This window comes from Zerene cesonia, chromosome 4 (genome assembly GCF_012273895.1).
Source record: "Zerene cesonia ecotype Mississippi chromosome 4, Zerene_cesonia_1.1, whole genome shotgun sequence".
Taxonomy (NCBI): Eukaryota; Metazoa; Arthropoda; class Insecta; order Lepidoptera; family Pieridae; genus Zerene; species Zerene cesonia.
Window position 1 is genome coordinate 5,127,953 of NC_052105.1, and position 23,063 is coordinate 5,151,015.

The 23,063-nt window shown below is 31.4% G+C and overlaps 4 protein-coding genes across 4 annotated transcripts in view; 3 read left to right on the forward strand and 1 right to left on the reverse strand.

The window, feature by feature from the left end:
- Positions 1–1,364: 1,364 nt before the first annotated feature.
- Positions 1,365–2,339, forward strand: LOC119839659 (ribose-phosphate pyrophosphokinase 2-like). Its single transcript, XM_038366061.1, has one exon. The coding sequence runs from the start codon at positions 1,383–1,385 to the stop codon at positions 2,337–2,339; it is 957 nt and encodes a 318-aa protein (XP_038221989.1). The 5' UTR covers positions 1,365–1,382.
- A 3,222-nt stretch (positions 2,340–5,561) lies between these two features.
- Positions 5,562–8,688, forward strand: LOC119839539 (glutathione S-transferase 1-like). The gene is made up of 6 exons (XM_038365842.1): positions 5,562–5,688; positions 6,074–6,292; positions 6,593–6,651; positions 7,324–7,471; positions 7,777–7,970; positions 8,401–8,688. The coding sequence occupies exons 1-6, from the start codon at positions 5,674–5,676 to the stop codon at positions 8,543–8,545; spliced, it is 780 nt and encodes a 259-aa protein (XP_038221770.1). The 5' UTR covers positions 5,562–5,673; the 3' UTR covers positions 8,546–8,688.
- Positions 8,689–9,361: 673 nt separating this feature from the next.
- Positions 9,362–15,637, reverse strand: LOC119839538 (ubiquitin-conjugating enzyme E2 Q2). The gene is made up of 8 exons (XM_038365841.1): positions 15,362–15,637; positions 14,152–14,268; positions 13,655–13,755; positions 12,398–12,533; positions 11,785–11,956; positions 11,081–11,272; positions 10,346–10,573; positions 9,362–9,776 (listed from the first exon to the last, which is right to left on the reverse strand). Exons 1-8 carry the CDS (start codon positions 15,521–15,523, stop codon positions 9,745–9,747), a joined length of 1,140 nt encoding a protein of 379 aa, XP_038221769.1. The 5' UTR covers positions 15,524–15,637; the 3' UTR covers positions 9,362–9,744.
- Positions 15,638–16,189: 552 nt separating this feature from the next.
- The window catches only part of LOC119839716 (probable ATP-dependent RNA helicase DHX34), a 12,868-nt gene continuing 5,994 nt past the window's right edge, over positions 16,190–23,063 (forward strand). Inside the window, exons 1-11 of the mRNA XM_038366149.1 lie at positions 16,190–16,829; positions 16,978–17,096; positions 17,509–17,675; positions 18,122–18,325; positions 18,602–18,734; positions 19,053–19,201; positions 20,070–20,177; positions 20,531–20,636; positions 20,762–20,967; positions 21,668–21,871; positions 22,379–22,561. Coding sequence (XP_038222077.1) covers positions 16,273–16,829; positions 16,978–17,096; positions 17,509–17,675; positions 18,122–18,325; positions 18,602–18,734; positions 19,053–19,201; positions 20,070–20,177; positions 20,531–20,636; positions 20,762–20,967; positions 21,668–21,871; positions 22,379–22,561 — 2,136 coding nt within the window. The 5' untranslated portion in view covers positions 16,190–16,272. The remainder of the gene's footprint in view (positions 16,830–16,977; positions 17,097–17,508; positions 17,676–18,121; positions 18,326–18,601; positions 18,735–19,052; positions 19,202–20,069; positions 20,178–20,530; positions 20,637–20,761; positions 20,968–21,667; positions 21,872–22,378; positions 22,562–23,063) is intronic.

Genomic DNA, 23,063 nt, shown 5'->3' on the forward strand with positions numbered 1-23,063 from the left:
ACATACATTTTATTATCTTATCTTAAATGTTTTAATACAGGTACTGAAAGACAGAATAAAAATTACTTATAGCATAACAAATTAGAATGATTTTTGGTCATATCTATGCATTAATGCGTGAAGCATTATATTTTTAGGTACGTTTCTTAAGAAAATTGCGCGGACGTTGGCGTCGTTCATTCCCGACTCCTGCGGGTCCACTAACTATATTAAAAATAATTAAACAACTAACGACATAAATAAAATTATATAGTTTAAAATTAGCAGTGACTCCTTTATACAAACTATGATCGTAGTAGCAATGATGATAAATACACAGAGAGTTTAGAAGAGCCATGTTTGATATTGATTCAGATAATATATTACTACTAGCTGCACCCAGCAAACGCTGTTCTGCCTTACTCTTATCATTTAGGGGTATAAAAAAAATAGATGTTAGCCGATTCTCATAAATACCGGATAAGCACAAAAAATTTCATCAAAATCGGTCAAGCCGTTTCAGAGGGGTATGGCAACGAAAACTGTGACACGAGAATTTTATATATATATTACTATACTGTATTGATATAAGGTTTGCTACAGAAAGCTATCCCATTCAATATGAAGTTTGTATAGAACGGCGTGTCAGATTCGCAGCACTATCACTAAATAAATCAGAATCACAATAATAATAATTAATTGATTATATTTATGTAAATTATACAATTTACACATATACATTTCAAGAAATACAAAGGCTCAATTTTATTCACATTAAGTCGTTTATTAAATTTTTCATAGACAATATAACTATTCTCGAATTGCAATATCCTAAAATTACATATTAAGTTGTTATTTTAACCAAGTATATGGTAAGACTATGTACGACTGAGCCATTTATAGGGACAATATTGCTACTTGTCTGTATAAAAAATTTAATATGGAATAGGTAGTATCCAGCCTATTTAATCATTATAAAACACACAATTTCGATAGACATAATAATTAATATTTAATAATCAAACTATTACTATTTGCTTACTTGGTATTAAATTGAAAACAAACCGTAATTTACCAGAGTATACATACAGAGCCAATTATATCAACGTATCTCTCGTGTTTACATGATGAAATCGTACTTGTTTATTTAGTTATTTAAAGTTTAAACGTGATTTAGTAACAAACAATATGCTTCTATTACGGTTGCGATATGAATCGAGCTGACCCCGACTTGAACTTTGATAAATCTGCCATATGAACATAACATTTCATTTCACTATCAGTAACCGTAAAGTGAAGATTCTTCACTTGCGTCAGTCAGTCTCATGAAACCAACTGGTGATCACGAACCACCTACAACTACCAACGAACAAGATAAAAGTAAAGTTAAACAAGAACCAAGGATGCCAAACATTAAAGTATTCAGTGGGAGTTCTCATCCAGATATCGCAAAAAGGATAGCCGCACGCCTCGGCCTCGATTTAGGTCGAGCGACAACAAAAAAGTTCAGCAATAAGGAAACTAATGTCGAAATTGGTGAATCTGTCCGTGGAGAGGATGTGTACATCGTACAAAGTGGCTGCGGAGAAATTAACGACAATCTCATGGAACTGTTGATCATGATAAACGCTTGCAAAATCGCATCTGCCTCCCGCGTAACAGCAGTCATTCCAAGTTTTCCCTATTCACGACAAGATAAAAAGGACAAGAGCCGTGCTCCAATAACAGCCAAATTACTTGCCAATCTGATATCAGTCGCCGGTGCTGATCATGTAATAACAATTGATTTACACTCATCCCAAATTCAAGGTTTCTTTAACATACCCGTCGACAATCTTTACGCTGAGCCGGCGATCACAAAATGGATAAAAGATAATATACCTGAATGGGAGAGTAGTGTCATGGTGTCGCCTGATGCGGGCGGTGTAAAACGAATGACATCTATCGCCGATAGACTCGATATTGATTTTGCTATCATACACAAGGAAAGGCAGCGAGCTAACGACGAAGACTCGACTGTTTTAGTAGGGGACGTAAGGAACAGAACCGCTATTATGGTAGACGATTTAGCTGACACCTGTGACACTATTGTAAAAGGTGCAGAGAAATTACGCGAAGCTGGAGCTAACAAGATCTATGCTATACTTACTCACGGAGTTCTCGCTGGAAATGCTATTGATAAAATAAACAATTCGTGTCTAGAAGCATTAGTTGTGACCAACACTATTCCGCAAGATAAACATATGAAGTTGTGCCCTAAATTGCAAACTATGGATATATCCGTGATGCTCGCTGAAGCAATAAGACGAATCCATTACGCTGAGTCAGTTTCGTATCTCTACACTACTGTGCCATATTAAAACGTATCTATATTATATTCAGTAAGATACAATATATACTTATATTTGTAAGACTAATAAAATTTTTATAGTATATAAGAATCATAATTATTATAAAATAGACTATACACTGTTAATCCATAATTGGTTTGATGTTTAATACGTATTTAATTTACCTGCTAGAAGCTATTTTAAAATCCACATTAATGAGATATGCATATAAATTAAGTAATTATAATTTTATCATCTTCAGAATAATGCTATCATAATAATAACTAAACAATATAAATTGATGTACGTTTTATTATCATCCAACGATTGCGTCACTTATTTATAACTTATTAGATATAAAATTGAAAGAATAAAAATATTGCACGATGGATATCGCGCTATAGTCTCAAAAACTGTTGTTTTTTTATATTATTCAACTGTTTTTTACATGTTCAAACAGTTGAATAATAATGTATACTCAAGTATAGCATAACAAGGTACTACCAATGCGATAATGACATAAGAAAAAACCATATATTTATATTTCTGTATTCACAATAATGAATGATTAAAACTCTTCAATTTTGAAAATGCTATGCAGATAATGTTGCCTGTTTAGTAGCAAGACAATTTAAATTAAGTTTCATTAATAATATAATTCTAATTTTAAATTTATACCGACGTTCTCGTTTTACTATCCGTGTCAACGCGGGTGAAGACGGCTTGTTTTAAATATTATGTTATCCGCGATATATTTTCGCCATACAGAATCGTAATCCTGGCTGACACATTGATTAATTACAGTTAGCGTCAAAACCATAGCTAAAAGGGGAACGTGGTGTAATGTGATTTATTGTTTCTAAGAAACATCCAAGAAACCAGCAAGGAAACGTAATTCAGATGAATTGCAATTAAATCCAAGACAGTTCGACTTCAAACTTCGAAGTTTTATGAATGTATGTAGTTTAATTTCAATATTGGCGCCATTATAAATGGAATATAGGTAAGTGTACCTACTAAAACATCTTTATTGTATGCGTTAAAATACAATGACTTTTCATAACCTTTGGTTGAAAAGTTTCCTTTCCTTCATAATAATGTTTTAATTTTTTTTTTATATTAACGCAATACTGAGACCCCAAATTCAAGTATCCTGTATCCTATTAAAATATAAAAACGGTGCACAAATTTTGAGATAAGCGGTTTATATATATAGAAAAGTAACTATGACCTATGTACCTAACATAAAAACTGATGTGACTTGCGAATATTCCAATTAGATACATCTTTTTAATAAAAATGGATCGCCTAATGTGTGCAACAACTCGACAAATTTGACCGATATCTTTTTTATGGTATTTGCTATGGCACATGGAAGGTTCTTATGGAGAGAAAAATTGTATCCCGGTTGAAGCCGGGGCAGACAGCAAATCCTACTAGTACTACTAATACTACACTACTAAACTTAATATTATAAATGCAAAAATTTTATAAGGATTTGTGTGTGCTGTTGCTCTTTCACGCAAAGACTACTGAACCGATTGCAATGAAATTTGGTACGTAGACAGCTGGACAACTGGAATAACATATAGGCAACTTTTTATCCCGATATTCTAACGGGATACGGACTTACGCGGGTGAAACCGCGGGGCGCAGCTAGTATTATAAAATTAATGGTGTTATACGTGCGTACGTACGTGGTATATTACCTACCACTTTTTTTAAGATCAACAGAAAGATATATATTTTTAAACAAACTCTCAAGCATATTTTATTCGACTAAATTTCCTTCATCTTTGCTCTTTTGAATCGTCAAAGTATTATTAAATGTATACCATTCGAATAATTCAAATAATGTATGGAATTGAGCTATTGTGTTTTCAACAGACTTCAAAAAAAGGAGAGACTGTATTTTTTGTGTTTGTAACCGTGTAACTTTATACTGGGTAAACCGATTGTTATGATTCGTTTTTTATTTGAAAGCTGGTGCTTGCCATGTGTTTTCCTTAAAATTAATAGTTTTAATAATTTAATGTTGGTTTAGTTTTTAAATAAAAATAAAGAACGATGTGTTCCGTATCTAATTGCGATGTTGAAGGGCATAATAATCCAAATACTTACCTACATTTTTCACAGGTAATTACAATTTTCTCTTTAGAATATTTCGAACTATATTTTGCTAAATTTATGCTACTATTTGACTCAGAAAGCCATTTTACATATTGTTCTAGCTTGATAATATATGTACGTAAATTTCCAGAATTTGCAAAAATAATTTGAAGAAAATAGGAAATTGTTAGGCTAGTGCTTGACAAACTGATGACGTCACGAATATCAATAAAAATAAATGTTATAGGTAAGTGATAACTGATATTATAACAAATCATATATAGGTATGTTATTTTATCTTAAAGGAGGGGAAAGTTTAGGAAATTTATCTAAAGTTTCCCTATTTAATTTTTAGTTTTATAGCATTGAAATGCTTTATAAATGAGAAATTTTGAAAGAATAGAAAAAATTTGATCACGAGGCAGGATTCGAACCTGCGTTTCTTGCCTAACCGTAGCAACGCCCCTTAGGCACATGAAACCGAAAGAGTAGAAGAAATTCGATTACTGTGGCAGGATCACGGGTGGCCGAGAGGCTAGGCGTTGCTACGGTTAGGCAAGAAACGCAGGTTCGAATCCTGCCTCGTGATCAAATTTTTTCTATTCTTTCAAAATTTCTCATTTATAAAGTTTCCCTATTTTACGTACGTACCTATATAATTTATAACATGTGTTTCTTTAGGTTTCAGCAATGAACTTTTAGGTGTTGGGCTTTGACAGTAATTTTATGAATGTCTAGGCATATTATCAATCATAGAAAATTTATTTTATTGAAATAAAAAGTTTTGGCAATTAAATAGAAAACTTCGCGAACCCTCCTAAAGTACTTACTATGTATCGCAAATACCAAACATTATCATTACACGGATGCTATTTGCCAGAAGTTAAACCCAACTCGTATTTAGGTATAGTTAATATTAATGTCTAAAAAAAGGCCTACCAAATAAAGCAATCGATATTTATTTAATGCTTAAGTGTATCGTGGCCATCACTAGTTAATATTCATATGTCTATCACTGTACCAACACATGTTATTTTGCTTTTCGTCGCGTCCATGAGCAGTATATCTTTAACATTCAATATCTTTGGTTTGAACTTTGATTTTTGAACGATAACGTCATAGCCTAACGTCACAATACGATTTAGTTGCCGTTTGTATATGTCAACGTAAAACAATATTATGAAACAAAAATGTAAAAAGCAAACTCAAAAAATATTGAAATATTATTAACACAATATAAAATTTTTAAGTCTCCATGTCCAAAGCTAAGGTTAGTAATTTGTAAAGTTTTCTCAAAATGTATAAACGATGTGACTATTTGTCCGGGTACCGTATGAATAATTTTTAATTATTCGTCCGGGTATATTAGTTTTTTGTTTTCTTTTTATTTAATTGATTTTAATAAAATAATACAATGGAATTTAAATAATTATACATTATTCGTACAGTACCCGGATAGAAAGATGCAGCCATTTATAAAATGGTATTACTATATTTTATTTCGATCTTATCATGTTATCACAAAATGAAAAAGAGTAAAAACAATACTTCTAATTCATATCTTAATTTAAATTTTGACATATATTTCTACTAATTGAGTAGTAATATAGTATATCTACTAAAAGTAAAACCATTCTCAAAAATATTACTTGCAGATTATTATAGCACACATATGGAAAGCAAAAATAAAGTCCTTTCAAAAGTTGAACTGTAATAATTTATCGAGTACAATCAAAATGGCGAAATTTTACAAAATAGATGGTAGTCCACCTGCTCGAGCAGTGATGATGCTTACAGACATCCTTAAAGTTCCATATGAAGAAATAATAATTAATCCATTTCTCAGAGAGCAAGATACACCAGAGTTGACAAAGGTAAGGGCAAATTATATTACCATCAATTTAAGAAAACAATTACTTTGTGAAGTAGTTTTTACTTTTAAGTACCTATGGGAGGTGTCATATTCTATCATAGTAACATTTTAGCTTATCTTGGTTAACTGTTCTGTAGACTTCTCCCAGTCACACCAAATTCCCTTTTTGGCATACCACAACCAAACACTTGTTGAGGTTGTTCAATATTTTTCTAAGCTCCTGTAATACATATAATATTATAATTGTATTCAGACAGTATATATTATAAAATGTACTTGATAGTAAGTTTTTTATTTACAGAAAAATCCTATGAAAACCATTCCATTGTGGGAAGAAGACAACTTTAACTTAGCTGACAGGTAAAGTTAAATTTTTAGCTGCCAATAATAAAAACAAATTGTTTTATTTAGAAATTAAAAATTTTTTAACAATCCGTTAAAAAGTTTTTAAAGTGGATTAAACGCGATTTATTAATTATATTATTAACCCGACGTTTCGAACACTTTACAGCGAGCGTGCTCACGGGGAGACTGATTGTTTCATAGTAGCAATATTCATTGAAATTCAAAGAATGCTATTTGATATTCACATTTATTTTTAACATAATCCTTTTAAAAAACATTCTTATATATTCTCTTTTTTCAAATCAAAACTTCAAACATGAAACCATAATAAATATAATTTACAAATATAAACATATTATGCTACTGTAGATTATAATATATTTATGTATCTATTTATATTATATGAATATGGATACTTTAAACTATTGGATTCCTAAACAGATGAATAGAATTCATTTTGTCCTTCACTTGAAGATTGTCTGAGAGAGACGGCTTATAGCAATAAGGCCACCATTTGTACAATTTTTTTTTCCAATGTTTCTATATCTAGAGGTTATTGATTGATAATAATAAATTTGTAGGTCAAAATTAATATTTTGCTTAAGATAGATGATAGACATACCAAGCTTTTAGAAAAATAATACGAAAGACTCACCTTTCCATCTTAATTAAATATTGTAATTTCAGTCATGCCATAATGCTGTACCTATTTGACAAACATGCAAAACCAGAGCACTCTTATCTATATCCAGAAGATAGAAGAAAAAGGGCTACAATTAACCAAAGATTATTTTTTGACTGTGGACTTTTATTTCCAAGATTAAGATCAATTATGGTAAACTATTTTTGTCAGTGTCCTTTGTTAATTCCAATGTCACTTAGAATTTGAGCTTATCTATTGATGTTATAAATTTCAATTTTTTTCTACCTCAATTGCCACTTTCTATTTTTTTGTTGTCTGATTTTTAACACATAAGGAATACATAATGCTATGTCAAAGTCCCAACCTATTAATGCTAACTGCTATGGATTTTCAGTAAAGTATTCCATCAAGTGAATTGATGATTGGGGGATAGTATACTAGTAGTATAGTAACTAATGCAATATTACAATACTTACAAAATAAATTTATGATTACAGGCCGGTATTTATACAGGCAGATTGACTGCAATATCAAAGTCAATGATAATAAATGTTGAAGATTCATACAGGATACTCGAAGCTTACCTATCTGAAAATGTTTATTTGGCTGATGATGTGGCCACACTAGCTGATATTAGCGTGATGACAACAATGTCATCACTCCATGGACTAATTCCTATAGACCATAATAGGTAATTATTTCTCAAATTGTTTATTATACATTATTTACATGTTAAGTTTGCAAGCTTGCATATTTAATTTATCATCGGCCCAAATATGTTCACACTTCAGAGACATTGGTCTATACTATGCTGGTCAAGTACAAGTAGATGTCATATTATGTCATTGTACTTGTTTCTTGGCCATGCTGGTTGCCTCAATGCTTTTTTCTTCAGTTTTAAAGTGATCACTGTTGTGATGATGCAATGGTGATGTGATTTAAAGTGATCATTGTTGTGATGATGCCATGGTGATTTGGATAATGCACAGATAAATTGAAAAAGCCATTTCTTTCCTGCATGCTTGTTTAGTCTCATCCCAAAAGTCCTCACTACTGAACCACCACACTTTCTCGGCATATACTTAAAAAATAATGAATCTTTACAAATCAATATCTTTTAGATATCCAAAATTAATGCAATGGTACAATACTATGAAAGAAAAAGATTACTGCAAGAGGCTGAATGAGCCTGGCGCAATACAGCATGTTATGGGATTGAAAACATTGATGGAACATAATAAAGAGAATGCTAAAGCGAAACTATGAACAGAAGTTCATTCTGTGGCGATAAAATGGGTTGTCAGGTTGTATTTTTATTGTAATAACATAGTAATTTGGTATTGGTATTATTTAAGATGTGGTGATGAGTTAAGTGTTTCTTTGAAGAGAATTATATATTTTTAACCTAATCATTATTTTCTTTTCATGCTTCAATCATTGTTCTTATATTAGTAAGAGATTGTGTTGATTATATTTTATACCCAGGCTGTATTAAATATTAGATAGAGGTATTGTAAAAGGGACAATTTGTTGTTTACATATAATAATCAAGTAAATATGAATATATTTTTATTGTTTTTACGCCGACAACTAAAAATATTTACAAGTTCTGGTTTAGGTACAATGTTATTTATTTTTTATTCTGTCTCAGAATAACCTTACATCAACTTAATTTATTTAGGCACGAGATGAATGAGTACATTGTATTGCTGTTCATATAAAATTGTAAGTTTCTTCAAACTATATAAGCCTTACCTTTAAGATGGTAGCATATAACATTGTACAAAAGTGATACATATAAGATCCTTGCTTAAATATATCTTCATCTCTACAGTGATTGATGACTGCATCCATTCTGTTGTATATATCTTTCTTATAAATCTTCATATGCCTTGGTTTCTTTTCTAGAACATTTCACGTGTATAGCATGTTTTCTGTACATTCAAATGTGTCAATCAACTATGCTAAGCTCAAATCCCGGGTCGGTCATTGAAAAGCTGCATTCTATGACTACACGAATTTCACTAAATATATTTGGAAGTACTAAAATACCCAATAATAAAGAGGATCAACAAAAAACTGTTTACGAATCACAGGTTCTTTTATTCCGATAACTAAAAAGAAATGCAAAGAATTTTCAACTTTACACTTCGTTAACGTCTAGGTCTACACATATGGATAACTTTACGAGAAAAATTAATGATTACAAAAAACGTTACACATTAAACATTTCCTATAAGTCTTATGAGTCTCTCGTTACCGCACTGCATTCAGAACAATAATAGCACTTATCAATACACATACAATATGAGATACGTTCCACAGTCATACACAACACAGTAATATACAAACTGCGCTCAATAAAACGTAATGGAATCGAATACTATTCGTCACTTTTCCGATTTAGTGTAGAGTTCATGGGCGATAGTAACACGTTAGTCTTATGTACTGTGTGACGGCTACACTTAGCCGTCTTCCTTTGGCGGTGTGAACCATCCTGGAATAAAAAAACACTATGTTAATTATTATGGAAACAGATATAATAACCTAATTATATGGATGTGATTCAGAGATAAAGGACATATTGTGATTAATTTAAAATTCATTGTCCTAAGATTGCATTAACAAACAAAATAAACACAATGAAAGAATTCAAAATACAATTTTGTAAATTTTTTGGCATACATAGTACTTCTGCGTAAACAACAAAAAAAAGTGTTGAGTAATGTGAAATGTCGGCTTTTTGCTCACGCACCAACCGAGTGATGCCGCGGATGTCGCTAGTCGATATATTCAGGTACATTGCATATGATTGGAGATTTTTAAAATCCACATTAATTATCACCATATAACAAATTATGTTTTATCACTGACAAAAGTAATGACTTGAAATCTGTATAAATAATGTATATTTTATGTGTTTAGATAGGACTATTCCCTTGCTGTTTGTATAACAAACAATATGATTTTTCTCATGTTTATGCACTAGGTACTTAAAGGCGAGGATGAACAGTGTCATGACTTTAGTCGCACCAAGTTTCAATGATATCATCAAAGTGACCTCACCATTCTTCTCGTGTATCTGCACTAGGCACTTGAAGCTCTGTTGCGCGCGGGCGAGGCTGTACTGCGACTGCGACACGACTTTAGTCGCGCCGAACTGAATCCGCGCCTTGCCTTTCACTAAAGTCGCAGCTATTTGCATTATCACCGCCTCCACGGTGTACGCTGACGACCAGCCCTGTTTTGTTAATAGCTCCATGCATATCGCACCTCCAACTAACACATAGCCTCCTGGAATCATATTAATTTGTGTTTTATTATGTTTACAAACTATATAAACAATTTATGTTCTCATAGGAATTTTCTACAACTCCACGGGCAAAGTTGCAGGTGGAAAGCTACTATATAAAATTAAAGTTCTGATAATAATATGAATTATTCTTGGTACTTAATCTCAAAATATCACAGTTTGATACTTTTTCATGCAGAGTGGACCTGTATACTGTATTTTCTCTAACATAGAGCACCACTGAACATTGAATCACTGGTTTTCATTGTAAAAAAATGCGGAAAGTAGAGGCATTTAATATTAATTACATAGTGTTAGTATAATGTTACATACATATAAGCAAAACCAATGAGAGAAAACAAAATCTATCAGCAAACATTAAATACTTAAATTAATTGACACTCAGTCAATGTACATTAATATTTATTGTTCATTAAATGTTTCATTATAATCATTTGATTACATTTGTATACACGACTTTGACCTCTACAAAACAAACAAATCCTCACCAGATATAATAGGGTAAACAACCCGAACAAAAGGCGGCTCAAAAGGATATGTCTCCTTGAACATGATATTTAGTAATATCGAGTCCTTCCCTTCCTTCTCCTTCAGCACTAGCAGATCATTATGTAGCGGACTGTCCGGATCCACTGATCTTAGTCTAATGTTCCATTCATAAAGTGAATCATTTACCAACTCTGAAAATATAAATCATGTGTTATAGTTGCCAAAAATATTAATAAGATTGTTAAATATATACATATATTTTTATGATTTATGTTCAGAAAGCATTTCATTAGAGTATATCATTTTTAACCCAGAATTTCTAAAGATGTAAACAAAACCAAACCAATAACATCCAATGTTTACTTAAAAATTGACAAGTGTTATAAACAGTTTTTATTTTATTAGTATTTAACATTTCACTTATTCCCAGGTATTTCACACCTGGTAAATGAATATTGCTTAAATTCATATAGTCAACTTAAACTCAAAACTCAAATACACAAGAACAACTGTACTGATAATTTAAAAATTATTTTACCATTAGAAACCTGCATCTTCACCAAGTGACATGGGCTACATATATATCATGAACAGCTGGTCAATTAGATATCAAATAATAATTTACCATAACATTTGAAGCTTAGCACATATAATGATGCCTAAAGGGCAGATATAATGTGTATGAAAAAAAAAATCATCTCACCTATAGAATACATATTATTCTTAAATGAGTGTGAACGGTATATATCCCTGAGTTCCTTCATAAGACGGTCTGTCGCTTGTAAACTACCAGATACACTGCCTGATAAATAGTCCTGCCGTTGATTCTGTCTCAATCGCTCCAATGTGGCTAAGTGTTCTGTTTCCATGTCGTCCTGAAACATTATAATAAACATCTATGTAAATTTATGTATTTATTATATAATATTTTGAGACTACATAATAGTATGTTTCTATTAAAATAAAAAAAACATATCTCATTAATTCTTTCACCATATTCCAGTTTAGTTGATTAAAAAAAGGAGTGTGTGCGATTCACACACGATAGAAGTGAAACTTCAGTAAATCGACAAAAGAATGAGATGAATATAATATATAAAATAGTATGTATATTTCTGTCTGGCTTCATTCTACACATTTTTGTATTTGTGTCTCTTACCTGTCGTTTTTTCTGTTGCATCAGGTTTGAAATCAAAACGATTTTAAAGAAGTTTCACTTCAATAAACATTCTTATATTGTATAACTGTATTCTACGTACATCATATTATGTAGAATACTCTTAAATTATTGATTTTAAATTAGACAAACTACTCACTTTGTTGCTTCTACCAGCGTCGTCAACCATTTCTAGTGGCAAGTCATCTTCTCCCTCTGATTCATCTTCTTCGGCAGCCATTTCCTCATCTTCTTCCGTACCTGACTCTGCTCCATTTGACGTTACACTTGGTACTCTGGAATTTTTAACAATTCAAAAAATGAAATTCAACTAAATATAACATTGAAATACAATATCATTTCGAAATTATTGACTAAGATTAAATTTCATAGTATTGGGACGATGTAAGTAATGGTAAAGTTTGCATCATACAATTTCCCTTTTATTTAGGAGAGCAAACGAATAATGAATACTGTAACTGTAGGATATAATTAATCAAAACTGTAACAAAATTATTTACACATATGGTTTATAACATTTTCGCGTATATCAATAGCTGTTATGAAGCGTGATTAAAATCGTTAAAATAGTCAAGTAAAACGAAACACAAAACAATAATAGAGATCTAATATTTTGTAAATAATATATATTTACGAATAATAATACAAAACCTCAGCTTAAAATCTAATCATCTTACTACAACTCTTACAGTTCAAAACGGAAGGAGTTATCGATCAATGAATATTAATATTTAATGTAAACACGATCCACGTAAGGAAATAAAATTGCGCAGTGCACTATCGATTATTATCGGGTGTTATGTGCCGAACGAACAATAGTTATTTACGTGCGATAAAAAGCTGAAACAAGTGAATTTATCCATGTAAACAAACTAAAGTTACGGAACTTATTTTGCATACTACAATGGCTAATCTAAACTGAATGTGCAAATTCAATAATTTATTTCAAATTTGCATTTCTTTTAGCGTGTTGTTATTGTACGATAATTTTTCATTGTTAAAAAATAGAAGAAAGTATGGAGATAGCCCACATTCAGTGAATATATTTACAAGTTGAACATTATTTTATACAGAACTTCATAGAGTAGATAGTTATAGTATACATGAAACTTCATCTTGTATAATTATGATTATAGGAATGATGTGCTTGTTTTCTGTTGTTTAAATTTATTAAATTGTATGAATTAACTAGTTGAGATCTCCGTCTGTCTTCTCCTCAAGATAAAAGCCTTTAATAAAATAAATTAATTTAGCGTTCTAACAACTTTAGAAAGAAATAAGTAAAAGAATGTAGAATGAAAATTAGTGTTCTGTATGACCAATAACAACAATCTACCCGAGCGCCATTAAAAATGTTATTAATATAAGGAACTGTATTTCTTATTCTATAACAAACCTCTGATGGGGCATAGGGTGGACAGGCAGAGAGAGCGAGTCCAAATCTGGAGGCTCGGGCACACCATGTAACTTGCATAGCTCTCTCAATAATATACCCACCTATAAATTATTTTATCTTGTTAATTACTTAACAAGTAAATTTAACTTACTCAAGCTTAGTTTATAAATTATTTAGTTTAGGATGTAGCAAAAATTATTGAATGATTATTTTCATTCAAACTTAATTCAAAAATATTTCTTAGTATATAATTATGAACAATGTTAAATAGAATATGTTAAAAAAAAATAATGCAATAGAAAACTACATATTATGAATTATTCTATTATTTACTACTTATCCCAAAAATAAAAAAAAACCTTATAATGGTACAAATTAAGTGGTAATAAACATAATATACATGTATTTAAAAAATCATCTTTAACACACCAAATTTTAAAATTTAATTTACTTAGAAACAATAACCCTTGTAAGGGTGAATGCTACTGACTATTTACCTGATTTATAACATGATTATCTCTCCCCTGTGTATTACTGAGAATTTGCACTGCATTTGTGACTATTGGATCTTCACTGTCCGCAAACCATACAGGTGGTGTATTGGGGTATGTCTCCTGAAAGATGAACAAGTATCATATTTAATCATTATGCTCTAGTAGTTCAATATTAGGCATCTATAAAAAATTGGAGATTTTCTATAAGTACACAGTATATACTAAATGCATTTAGTAAAAGGCTGTTGTTTTTATATTACAAGCAATCCCTTCAATCTTGGTACAATTAATGCAATGGTATTATGTACTTGTACGAGGTTTAATTTTAGATTTCAAGCTTACAATTAAAAAAAAAAAAATCCTTCATCAACAACAGCTAAGTTGTCATTATAGATTTATCTGAGCTAAATTAAACAAGATTGAGATTAATGTCCATCTTTGTACTATTTTTTCCAAATATACCCATTATAATGAAATATAGGTGTTTGTGTTTTTACAATTTGTGAGATTTTTTTATACTAAAGAAACACAATAAAATTAGTAGACACTTCAAAACTTAATTCTATAACTTCAAACACTATATCAATTGATTATAATAAATTGTATTTATACAAAACTCGTTTATTATGTATTAGTAAGAAATAAAAGAAAATTTTTAAATCTATCCTAATAGAAGAATAATATACAACCTTCTCAGTTCACAAATTCATTCAATCTGAACAATACAAAAAGAATTACAATGCTGACAAAAAACAGGTAGAAAACATGACTAAGTGGCTTTGTCCCAAAATTCTCGCATCTATACCGTTATTCAAACCAAATAGTGCTTACCCTCAATAAACGTAGCTGTAACTAGTTATAAACACTAAGACCAGCGCGCTGAAACTTGAATGATCGATACAATGATTCGTCATGGGCTCGTAAATCTCTATCATGTTGAAATGTGTTGCGATCGAAACCTGCGCGCACTGCACCAAACTAATTGCATCACTAATCTTGAATAAACATACATGATGGAACTACTTGTTAAGCACACCTGAATAAACGCTTCAGTCTACAAAATAATCACTTCCGTAAATCTTTTGTTGACAGCCCTGCCCTCATAAACAACGACCCTTTGTCACAAAGGTAATCAATAAACCCGTTCATCAATAATAAAATATGATGTACGGGAATTTTGAGACATAATTAAACTTATACTATGAATACTTACTGTGATATTCGCGTGTATCTCATATTTCTTTCCATTTTTGCCAACGAATCTGCAGGTCAGTTCGTCGACACTAGCTGACATTATCTGAAACCGCTCATGATTTTTGGGAAACACTTGTTCTAGAGTCTTAATTTCTAACTTAAGTGTATTTAAGCAAGCCATTAGTGTATTGAAACACTAATTGTATTAAAATAAATAACTAATCACCACTTTAGAATACATAGGAGCTGTTTTACGTTCTCTCCTGAACAAGCAAAATGGCGGAACGCAATGGCGGATTTAAACTAAAAATCACAATATCGACGATAGAGGGCATTGATGCGGTATAAATTATAAAGACGCGTTTCAACTGTAGGTAAGCTCCTTTTCAGGATTAAAATAATTTGCGTGTTAAATGATTATGGTAATAACTGGAACTCATCATAGGCTAAATAAGTGAAATGAGCCGGTTTTCACTGAATGTGTAATGATTATTTTTTATTATTGAATTAAAAGTTGTGTATAGAAGGACTATTTAGCTAAAGACTATTAAGCTATAATATACAACAATATGATACAGTTTATCTATAGCACAGACAATAAGGTAAGTTAAACGTCTAGACATTATCATTGGTTTTATTCCAATAAGTGATCAGCATATATTATGCAATACTTAGTACGATCTTCCTAAGCATAGTTAAAAAATATAAACATTCATACATTATGCTATTTATATTTAATAGATGAACATTCGTACAGTGTACGAATGTTTGGGCACAGCACGTCTCGTGAGAGAAAAAAAGATATGTCATTGTCAAATTCAAAAAGTCAAAATTGAAAAATATAAACATGTCATATACAGTTGCAAAACGCGTATTTTAAAAAACCAAAAAATCTTTTCTTTCATTGGTAATTAATTAGGTAACAAAATCATGGATAGAAAGTCTAGAGATCAAAGATATTCTTCAAAGCGAAGACGGTCTCGATCTCGTAGCAACGAGCGTCGAGAAAGAGTGAAAATAAGAAAAATATCACCGACTCCTTCAACTAGTGCTAATATAATTGAAGAAACAGACGATTTTAGTTTCTTAAACTATAAACGAAACTTAAATAAAATCATACTGTACAGTAACGATACAAATACTGTTGCAAATAGTATTGATGACTTTTGGATTTTTGTTAAAAAGTATGAAGCTACTCTGAGAAAAGCTGGAAAGCCAATCATACCTAAAGAAACTCATGATGTTAACACAAACAATACTGAAATACAGCATTTATTTTCAAAAACCGATTGTATTAATTTTAAAGTAAAAATAAAATTTATGGAGACAGTGTATGATGATAGGAGCAAAAGAAGATTAGACGAAAGGAAATTCAATGTTTTCCTAAACATTATTTCTATATATATAGATTTTAAAAACAAAGAAAGGTTTGAGAAACTTAAAAAATTGAGAAAAGCACAAAAAGAATTGCCTGTTTTTAAATATAGGTATGCATACATTATACATATACTATAACATTTAACACCATAAAATATTTAAGCAATTTCTTATTAAAGAACCAAAATAAGCCAAGGACACTATCATTATTTGTTTCCGTGAGAATATATATGTGTATCTTCAGCTTTGTAATTTTAGGGATGAAATAGTATCGGCTGTGAAGAATGAAAAAGTAGTTGTTGTGGCTGGTGACACCGGTTGTGGAAAGTCTACCCAGGTTCCCCAATATCTACATGAAGCTGGTTTTCAAAATATTGGTGAGCAAATACGTAGAAAATGTTTATAATGGCATTTTAACCAATATTCCATTAGAAAATACGAGGTTGTAAATTTTTTAGTATTATAAGATAAAATAATAATTAAATATAATTAATAACTTTGTGAACATGTATAAGTAATTTAATAATTCTCAAATACATAAATGAACATACATGTTATTAACCATAAATTTTCATGCCAGCCAAGTGGTGATTTGTCCATTATTTTTAAATAAAAAAAATAAGCAGTTATAGTTGTAATATGGTCTATGTGCATAAGAACTAACAAATTGATTTGATTTTAATACACACATTTGGTCTCAAACCTGAATGCTTTGATTGAATAGGGCCTAATTGCTAAGTCACCAGAGCTTACTTTATTTAATCACTGTTATATGACTAAAATTTTCAGCTTGCACACAACCAAGAAGAATAGCATGTATATCATTATCCAAACGTGTTGCATTTGAAATGCTTTCGCAATTCGAGACGAAAGTTGGGTACCAAATACGGTTTGAAAAGAGCAAAACTGGTGATACACATATTTGCTTCATTACTGAAGGACTGCTATTGAGACAAGTAAGGAAATTTACCACAATTGTCTAATAATGTGAGGTAATTGAAGTAATTTAGTGTTATGGTTTCAGTATATATCTGGAATAAGATATAAATATACAAATAGATTTATTCTTTATTATTTTAATAAAATATAGATTTCGAATATTGTGTCTATATAGTATGTTACTCTTTGCTTATCAATGTTTATTTTGCGATTAAAGGCAAGAAAGAACTATTCTTATATATCATATTTGATTTAAGTGATACAATCAATGTGTTAATTCAGTTTTATGAAAATTTGCTATATCTGCTTGTTTATTACTATTATTGTATCAACTTACTGTCAGCAGTGTTATTTAGATTTTTGTATGCTCATAATTTTATCAAAGAAATCACATGAAAATAAAAAGTTTCACTCATTAACCTTTAAGACACGTCATAATTCGGTTTTAAATTCATTATTACAGATGTCTTCAGAAAATTTGCCCAATTATGACGTCATTATACTAGATGAAATTCATGAAAGGCATTTAATGGGTGACTTTTTGTTGGGGGTGTTAAAATGCCTTATTCACACTCGGAGTGATATTAAACTTGTTTTGATGTCAGCAACAATCAACATACAATTGTTTGAAGATTATTTTAGTGCGGAATCTGCTGTTGTTATTCAAGTAAGTTGTATATAAAATTATTCAATAAATGTCACAATAATTATTAGGTTTTTTTTAGTGTAGAATGTTTATTGAAATTGATACATGTATGTTTATTGATAATTTAAAAGTTAGACAAAACGAAAAGCAATTAACAAAAATAATATTAATATATATTATTGCTTTTAAGTTTAACATGTTTTTTAATACTGAATGATTCATTTATCATCCTTACCCATTTCTTTAATTAGGAAACATTAAATTAATTTAACAAATAATCAAATGTAAATATAACAGGTGCCTGGTAGGCTGTTTCCCATAGAGCTGCAATATAAGCCAGTATTAATTGATGAGAAGCCAACAAGAGACGATCGACTGGATCCACAACCTTACGTGCAGATTATGAGCTTGATTGATAATAAGTACCCAAGTGAGTGGTAAATTTTTATTTTACCTTCTTTCATCCTACTAATATTATAAATGCGAAAGTTTGTAAGCAAGGATGGATGTATTTTTGTATGGATATTTGTTACTTTTTCACGTAAAAACTACTGAACTGATTGCAATGAAACATAGGCAACTTTTTATCTCGATATTCCTATGGGATACAGACTTACGCAGATGAAACCGCGGGGCGCAGCTGGTAAGTATATAAATAAATAAAATGCAAATAACAAATAACGCTGTACCAAGAAGGTGGTCCAAATGTTTCATTAACAACCAATAGATTTGTTGTGTTACATTCTAGGTGATGAAAGAGGTGACCTCTTAATATTCATGTCTGGAGTTCAAGAGATAACGGCTATTTGTGATGCTGCACAGCAATATGCCGAGAAGAACAAGAGCTGGATTATACTTCCGCTACATAGTGGCCTCTCATTGGTTGAACAGGATAAAGTAAGATATAAATCTATTTCCCTATAGCCTCAGTACATTTTCAGTTGATGAATAAAAACTAGTTTCACAATTAGACATCAAAAACTTATTGCTTTGAACATGTACATAATACAGTAATGGCCACAGTAAAGAGAACATAGACTCGAGTAGGGCTGCCACCTCGAAAGTCTGTCACCCAGGACAAAAACGTGAAAACCCCGGATTTTGGATCTTACTACCCGGGACGTTTCAAGAGATTTTATTTTTTCTAAGTTTCTAAGTGGAAAAAATATAGTTTTAATGGTTTTAAATATTTATTTATTATTTTTAATCAATTTAAACTAAATTACGTTTAGTTTAAATTGATTAAAATTACGTTTAGTTTAAATTGTTTAATATACGTTTCGAGTCGCGCGCGACCGTTGGGCGTTGATTATTATTTTTTTTTGAAAAGTGTAAAACCCGGACGACAAATAAAACCCCGCCCGGACGCTCCCCGGACGCCTTCTAAACTAGGACAAATCCGGGGAAACCCGGACGGATGGCAGCCCTAGACTCGAGCAATAATTTAAGTAGCTGAGCACAGATTAAAAAATGTAGAAATCGCGAATTTATTACAACAATTTACAATATTTTTTCTAACTTTTTTGTGTTTTTTAAAACTCACATCCTTACTTACGCTGCGAAAGTTTGTAAGAATGTATAGATATGTGGATGTGGGTATGTTACAGTTTCACGTAAAATCAGCTGATAGATTAAGGTCTGGATTAGCACATAGGCTACTTTTTACCTGGTTTCCACTCACTCTTATAGCCTTAGTCAAACAATGTAATAAATTAAGTTTGTATGCATTTCAAGTTAAATTGATTTAATATTGATATCTTTTCAGGTATTCGACTATCCACCAGAGGGCGTTAGGAAGTGTATCATATCAACAAACATAGCTGAGACATCGGTTACTATAGATGGCATAAGATTCGTCGTAGATTCGGGGAAGGTACATAATGTATTATTTATTATTATCTGTACTCATATAATAAATGGTAAATAACTATGTCGATGACTGTTTGTCTATTATCACGTTTTAAGTAGTTGCTGTTGTGGTACGTATATAGTCTATGTCACTCAGTGAAGTTGCAGCTATCTAATGGTGAAAAAAAAATTGATATTGGTCCAATGGTTTTTGCGTGGAAACGCTACAAAAAATTATAAAAGTTTTCTCTTAATAATTTAATGTATATACAATGGAATAAGAAGTAAAATCTTATTTACAAACACAAGGGATGTTCTCAATTCTTAGCGCCCTTTTATTAATATTATAAGACACTTGAAAGCAAAACTAATTTATAGGTAAAAGAAATGAGCTACGACGCATCTACAAAGATGCAGAGGCTCAAAGAGTTTTGGATATCGAAAGCAAGCGCTGATCAGAGGAAGGGCAGAGCGGGAAGAACTGGTGAGTTTCTTGTATGTGAATTTGTAAAATTTTTTTGATTAGACTTAACCGGTAAAGAGGCCTGCCTATTGACCTCCTAACTCCTCCTGACCTTTTAACTGACAAAAATAAATCCAATTCTTCAGGCCCCGGAGTATGCTACCGCATATACTCCGAACAGCAGTACACAGATATGGATGCCTTCAGCACTCCAGAAGTGTCCAGGGTTCCACTAGCCTCATTGTTATTGCTCATGAGCTCTCTTGGCGTGAACGATGTCAGACGATTCCCCTTTATAGATGCCCCACCGGAAGATGCCATTGAGGAAGCGCTGCTGGAGTTGAAACAGCATGTAAGGATATACTTGGAAGTGTTTTAAATATAGTGCCTTGTGATATTTACCAGTTTAATCTGAATCAAACAAATGGTCAAGTGCGTTGGGCAACCATCTAATTTATGACCGTGTTAATCGTTGCTTAACCACTATTTTCTTTTATTTGTCCCGTTTACCATATGAGTTTGAACCCTAAAAAAGCTATACTTAAAACGTTTTTATTTGTATAAGCGAAAGTTGAGTTTCATTTAAATTACGGTTAAAAAAGTAAGCAAAAATTACTGGTTTCGCTAATAGTGTCTTATAGCGTATATTATGCCTTATCAATATTAGTACAAGAATTAGTTGCTAAGATTTGTAAGATTTGATAGTTGCTAAGATTCAAAAGATAAAAATTACTCAATTAAATCCGCTAGGTGCATTGAGTCTATTCTTTACGTTGTGATATAGATTCAAGAGTTAAAAATTATAAAATACTAGCGTTTGCTCGCGGAATCGCACGCGATTAATTCAAAATAGTTTAATAGATGTTATCATACTTATAAACCTTCCTCTAATCACTCTTATCTATTAAAAAAAAAACATCAAAATCCGTTGTGTAGTTTTAAAAACCTAAGCGTACATACATAGGTACAGACGCGGGAAACTCCTTTATACTATGTAGTGGTAATAAAATTTACATGATCTTTAATATCTCCGAAATTCTACTTATTTTCAGGGCGCCTTGACGTCAAATGAGAAGCTAACCGCACTTGGCAAGGCGTTAGCCAACCTGCCGGTAGAAGTGTCTCTGGCGAAGGCCCTGGTGGTGGGAAGTGCGACGTTACCACCACATAAGTTGGATTCTGCATTGGCCTTATCCGCGGCTTTGGGTATTCGGTCAATTTATACCACGCGAGCGCATAGAGATTTTGAATGTGAGGTAAGAATTGTTTTCGGTAGGTTTTTTTTGTTAATGTCTGGACTATTTTTTGTCTTAATTCTTGGTTATTTATTAAGGATTATTTTTTTAAATATTTTAATTCGTTCTTAAATTCTGCTGTGGGAAGATGAAACGAATTCCGCCGGAAGATATAAATATTTAACATAATGTCATCTACACTAATATTATAAAAAGGAAAATTCTATTTTTGTTTGTTTGTTTGTAATGGATAAACTCAAAATCTATGGAACCGATTTAAAAAAAATTCATTCACCATTTGAAAGCTGCAACTTTGCTGAGTGACATAGACTATATATGTACCACAGGCGAAGCCGGGGCTAGAACTGCTAGTATACAAGAAATTTGTGAAAATTAACCAAATATTTCTACTTTTACAAATCAAATCAGAAAATATATATAATATATCATTATTAACCTTTTATTTCTGCATTCCAAGTGGGTGTTGATTTTTCTTTTAATAAATAATGATTAACAAAAATGTTTTAGAATGCCAGAAAGCCAGATGAATCAGATCACGGCGACCCCATAACCCTCGTATCTCTGTACTGTGCGTGGTTGAAGGAGAAGGGTAAGGGAGGGGGGAGGGCCTGGTGTAGACGACGCGGTATAGAGGAACAGAGACTGTATGAGCTGACGAAATTGGCTGCGCAATTGAAGACCTTATTGCAGGTGATGAAGATTCATTTTTTTAAATCAGCTTATCAATGTAATGGGTGGTAGAAGTAGAACGTTTAGGAAGATTTTATTTGAACTATTTTGCTGCGCAATTGAAGACCTTTTTACCGATGGATACAACTATTTTTTATTTATCCATTATACACTTATTGCAAGAGATTAGGATTCATTTTTAAAATATATGATATAAAATATACGATGTACTGTGCGTGGTAGGAGGAGAAGGATCAGGAAGACCTTAGTAGAACTAATTTGCTGCGCAATTGAAGACCTTATTACCGATGGATAGAACTATTTTTTAATTCATCTATTATCTACACTTAGCGTGGTGGTAAAGGAAATGGTTAAGGAAGGGTGAAGAGCTGTAGTTACTAGGGATAAAAGAAAGGGGCTTTTTTAAATATGTTTTAAGCATTTTAGAAAGAAAGAAAGAAAGAAAGAAAGAAAGAAAATATGTTTATTATGACACATACAGGTAAATATAACAAAGTAATAA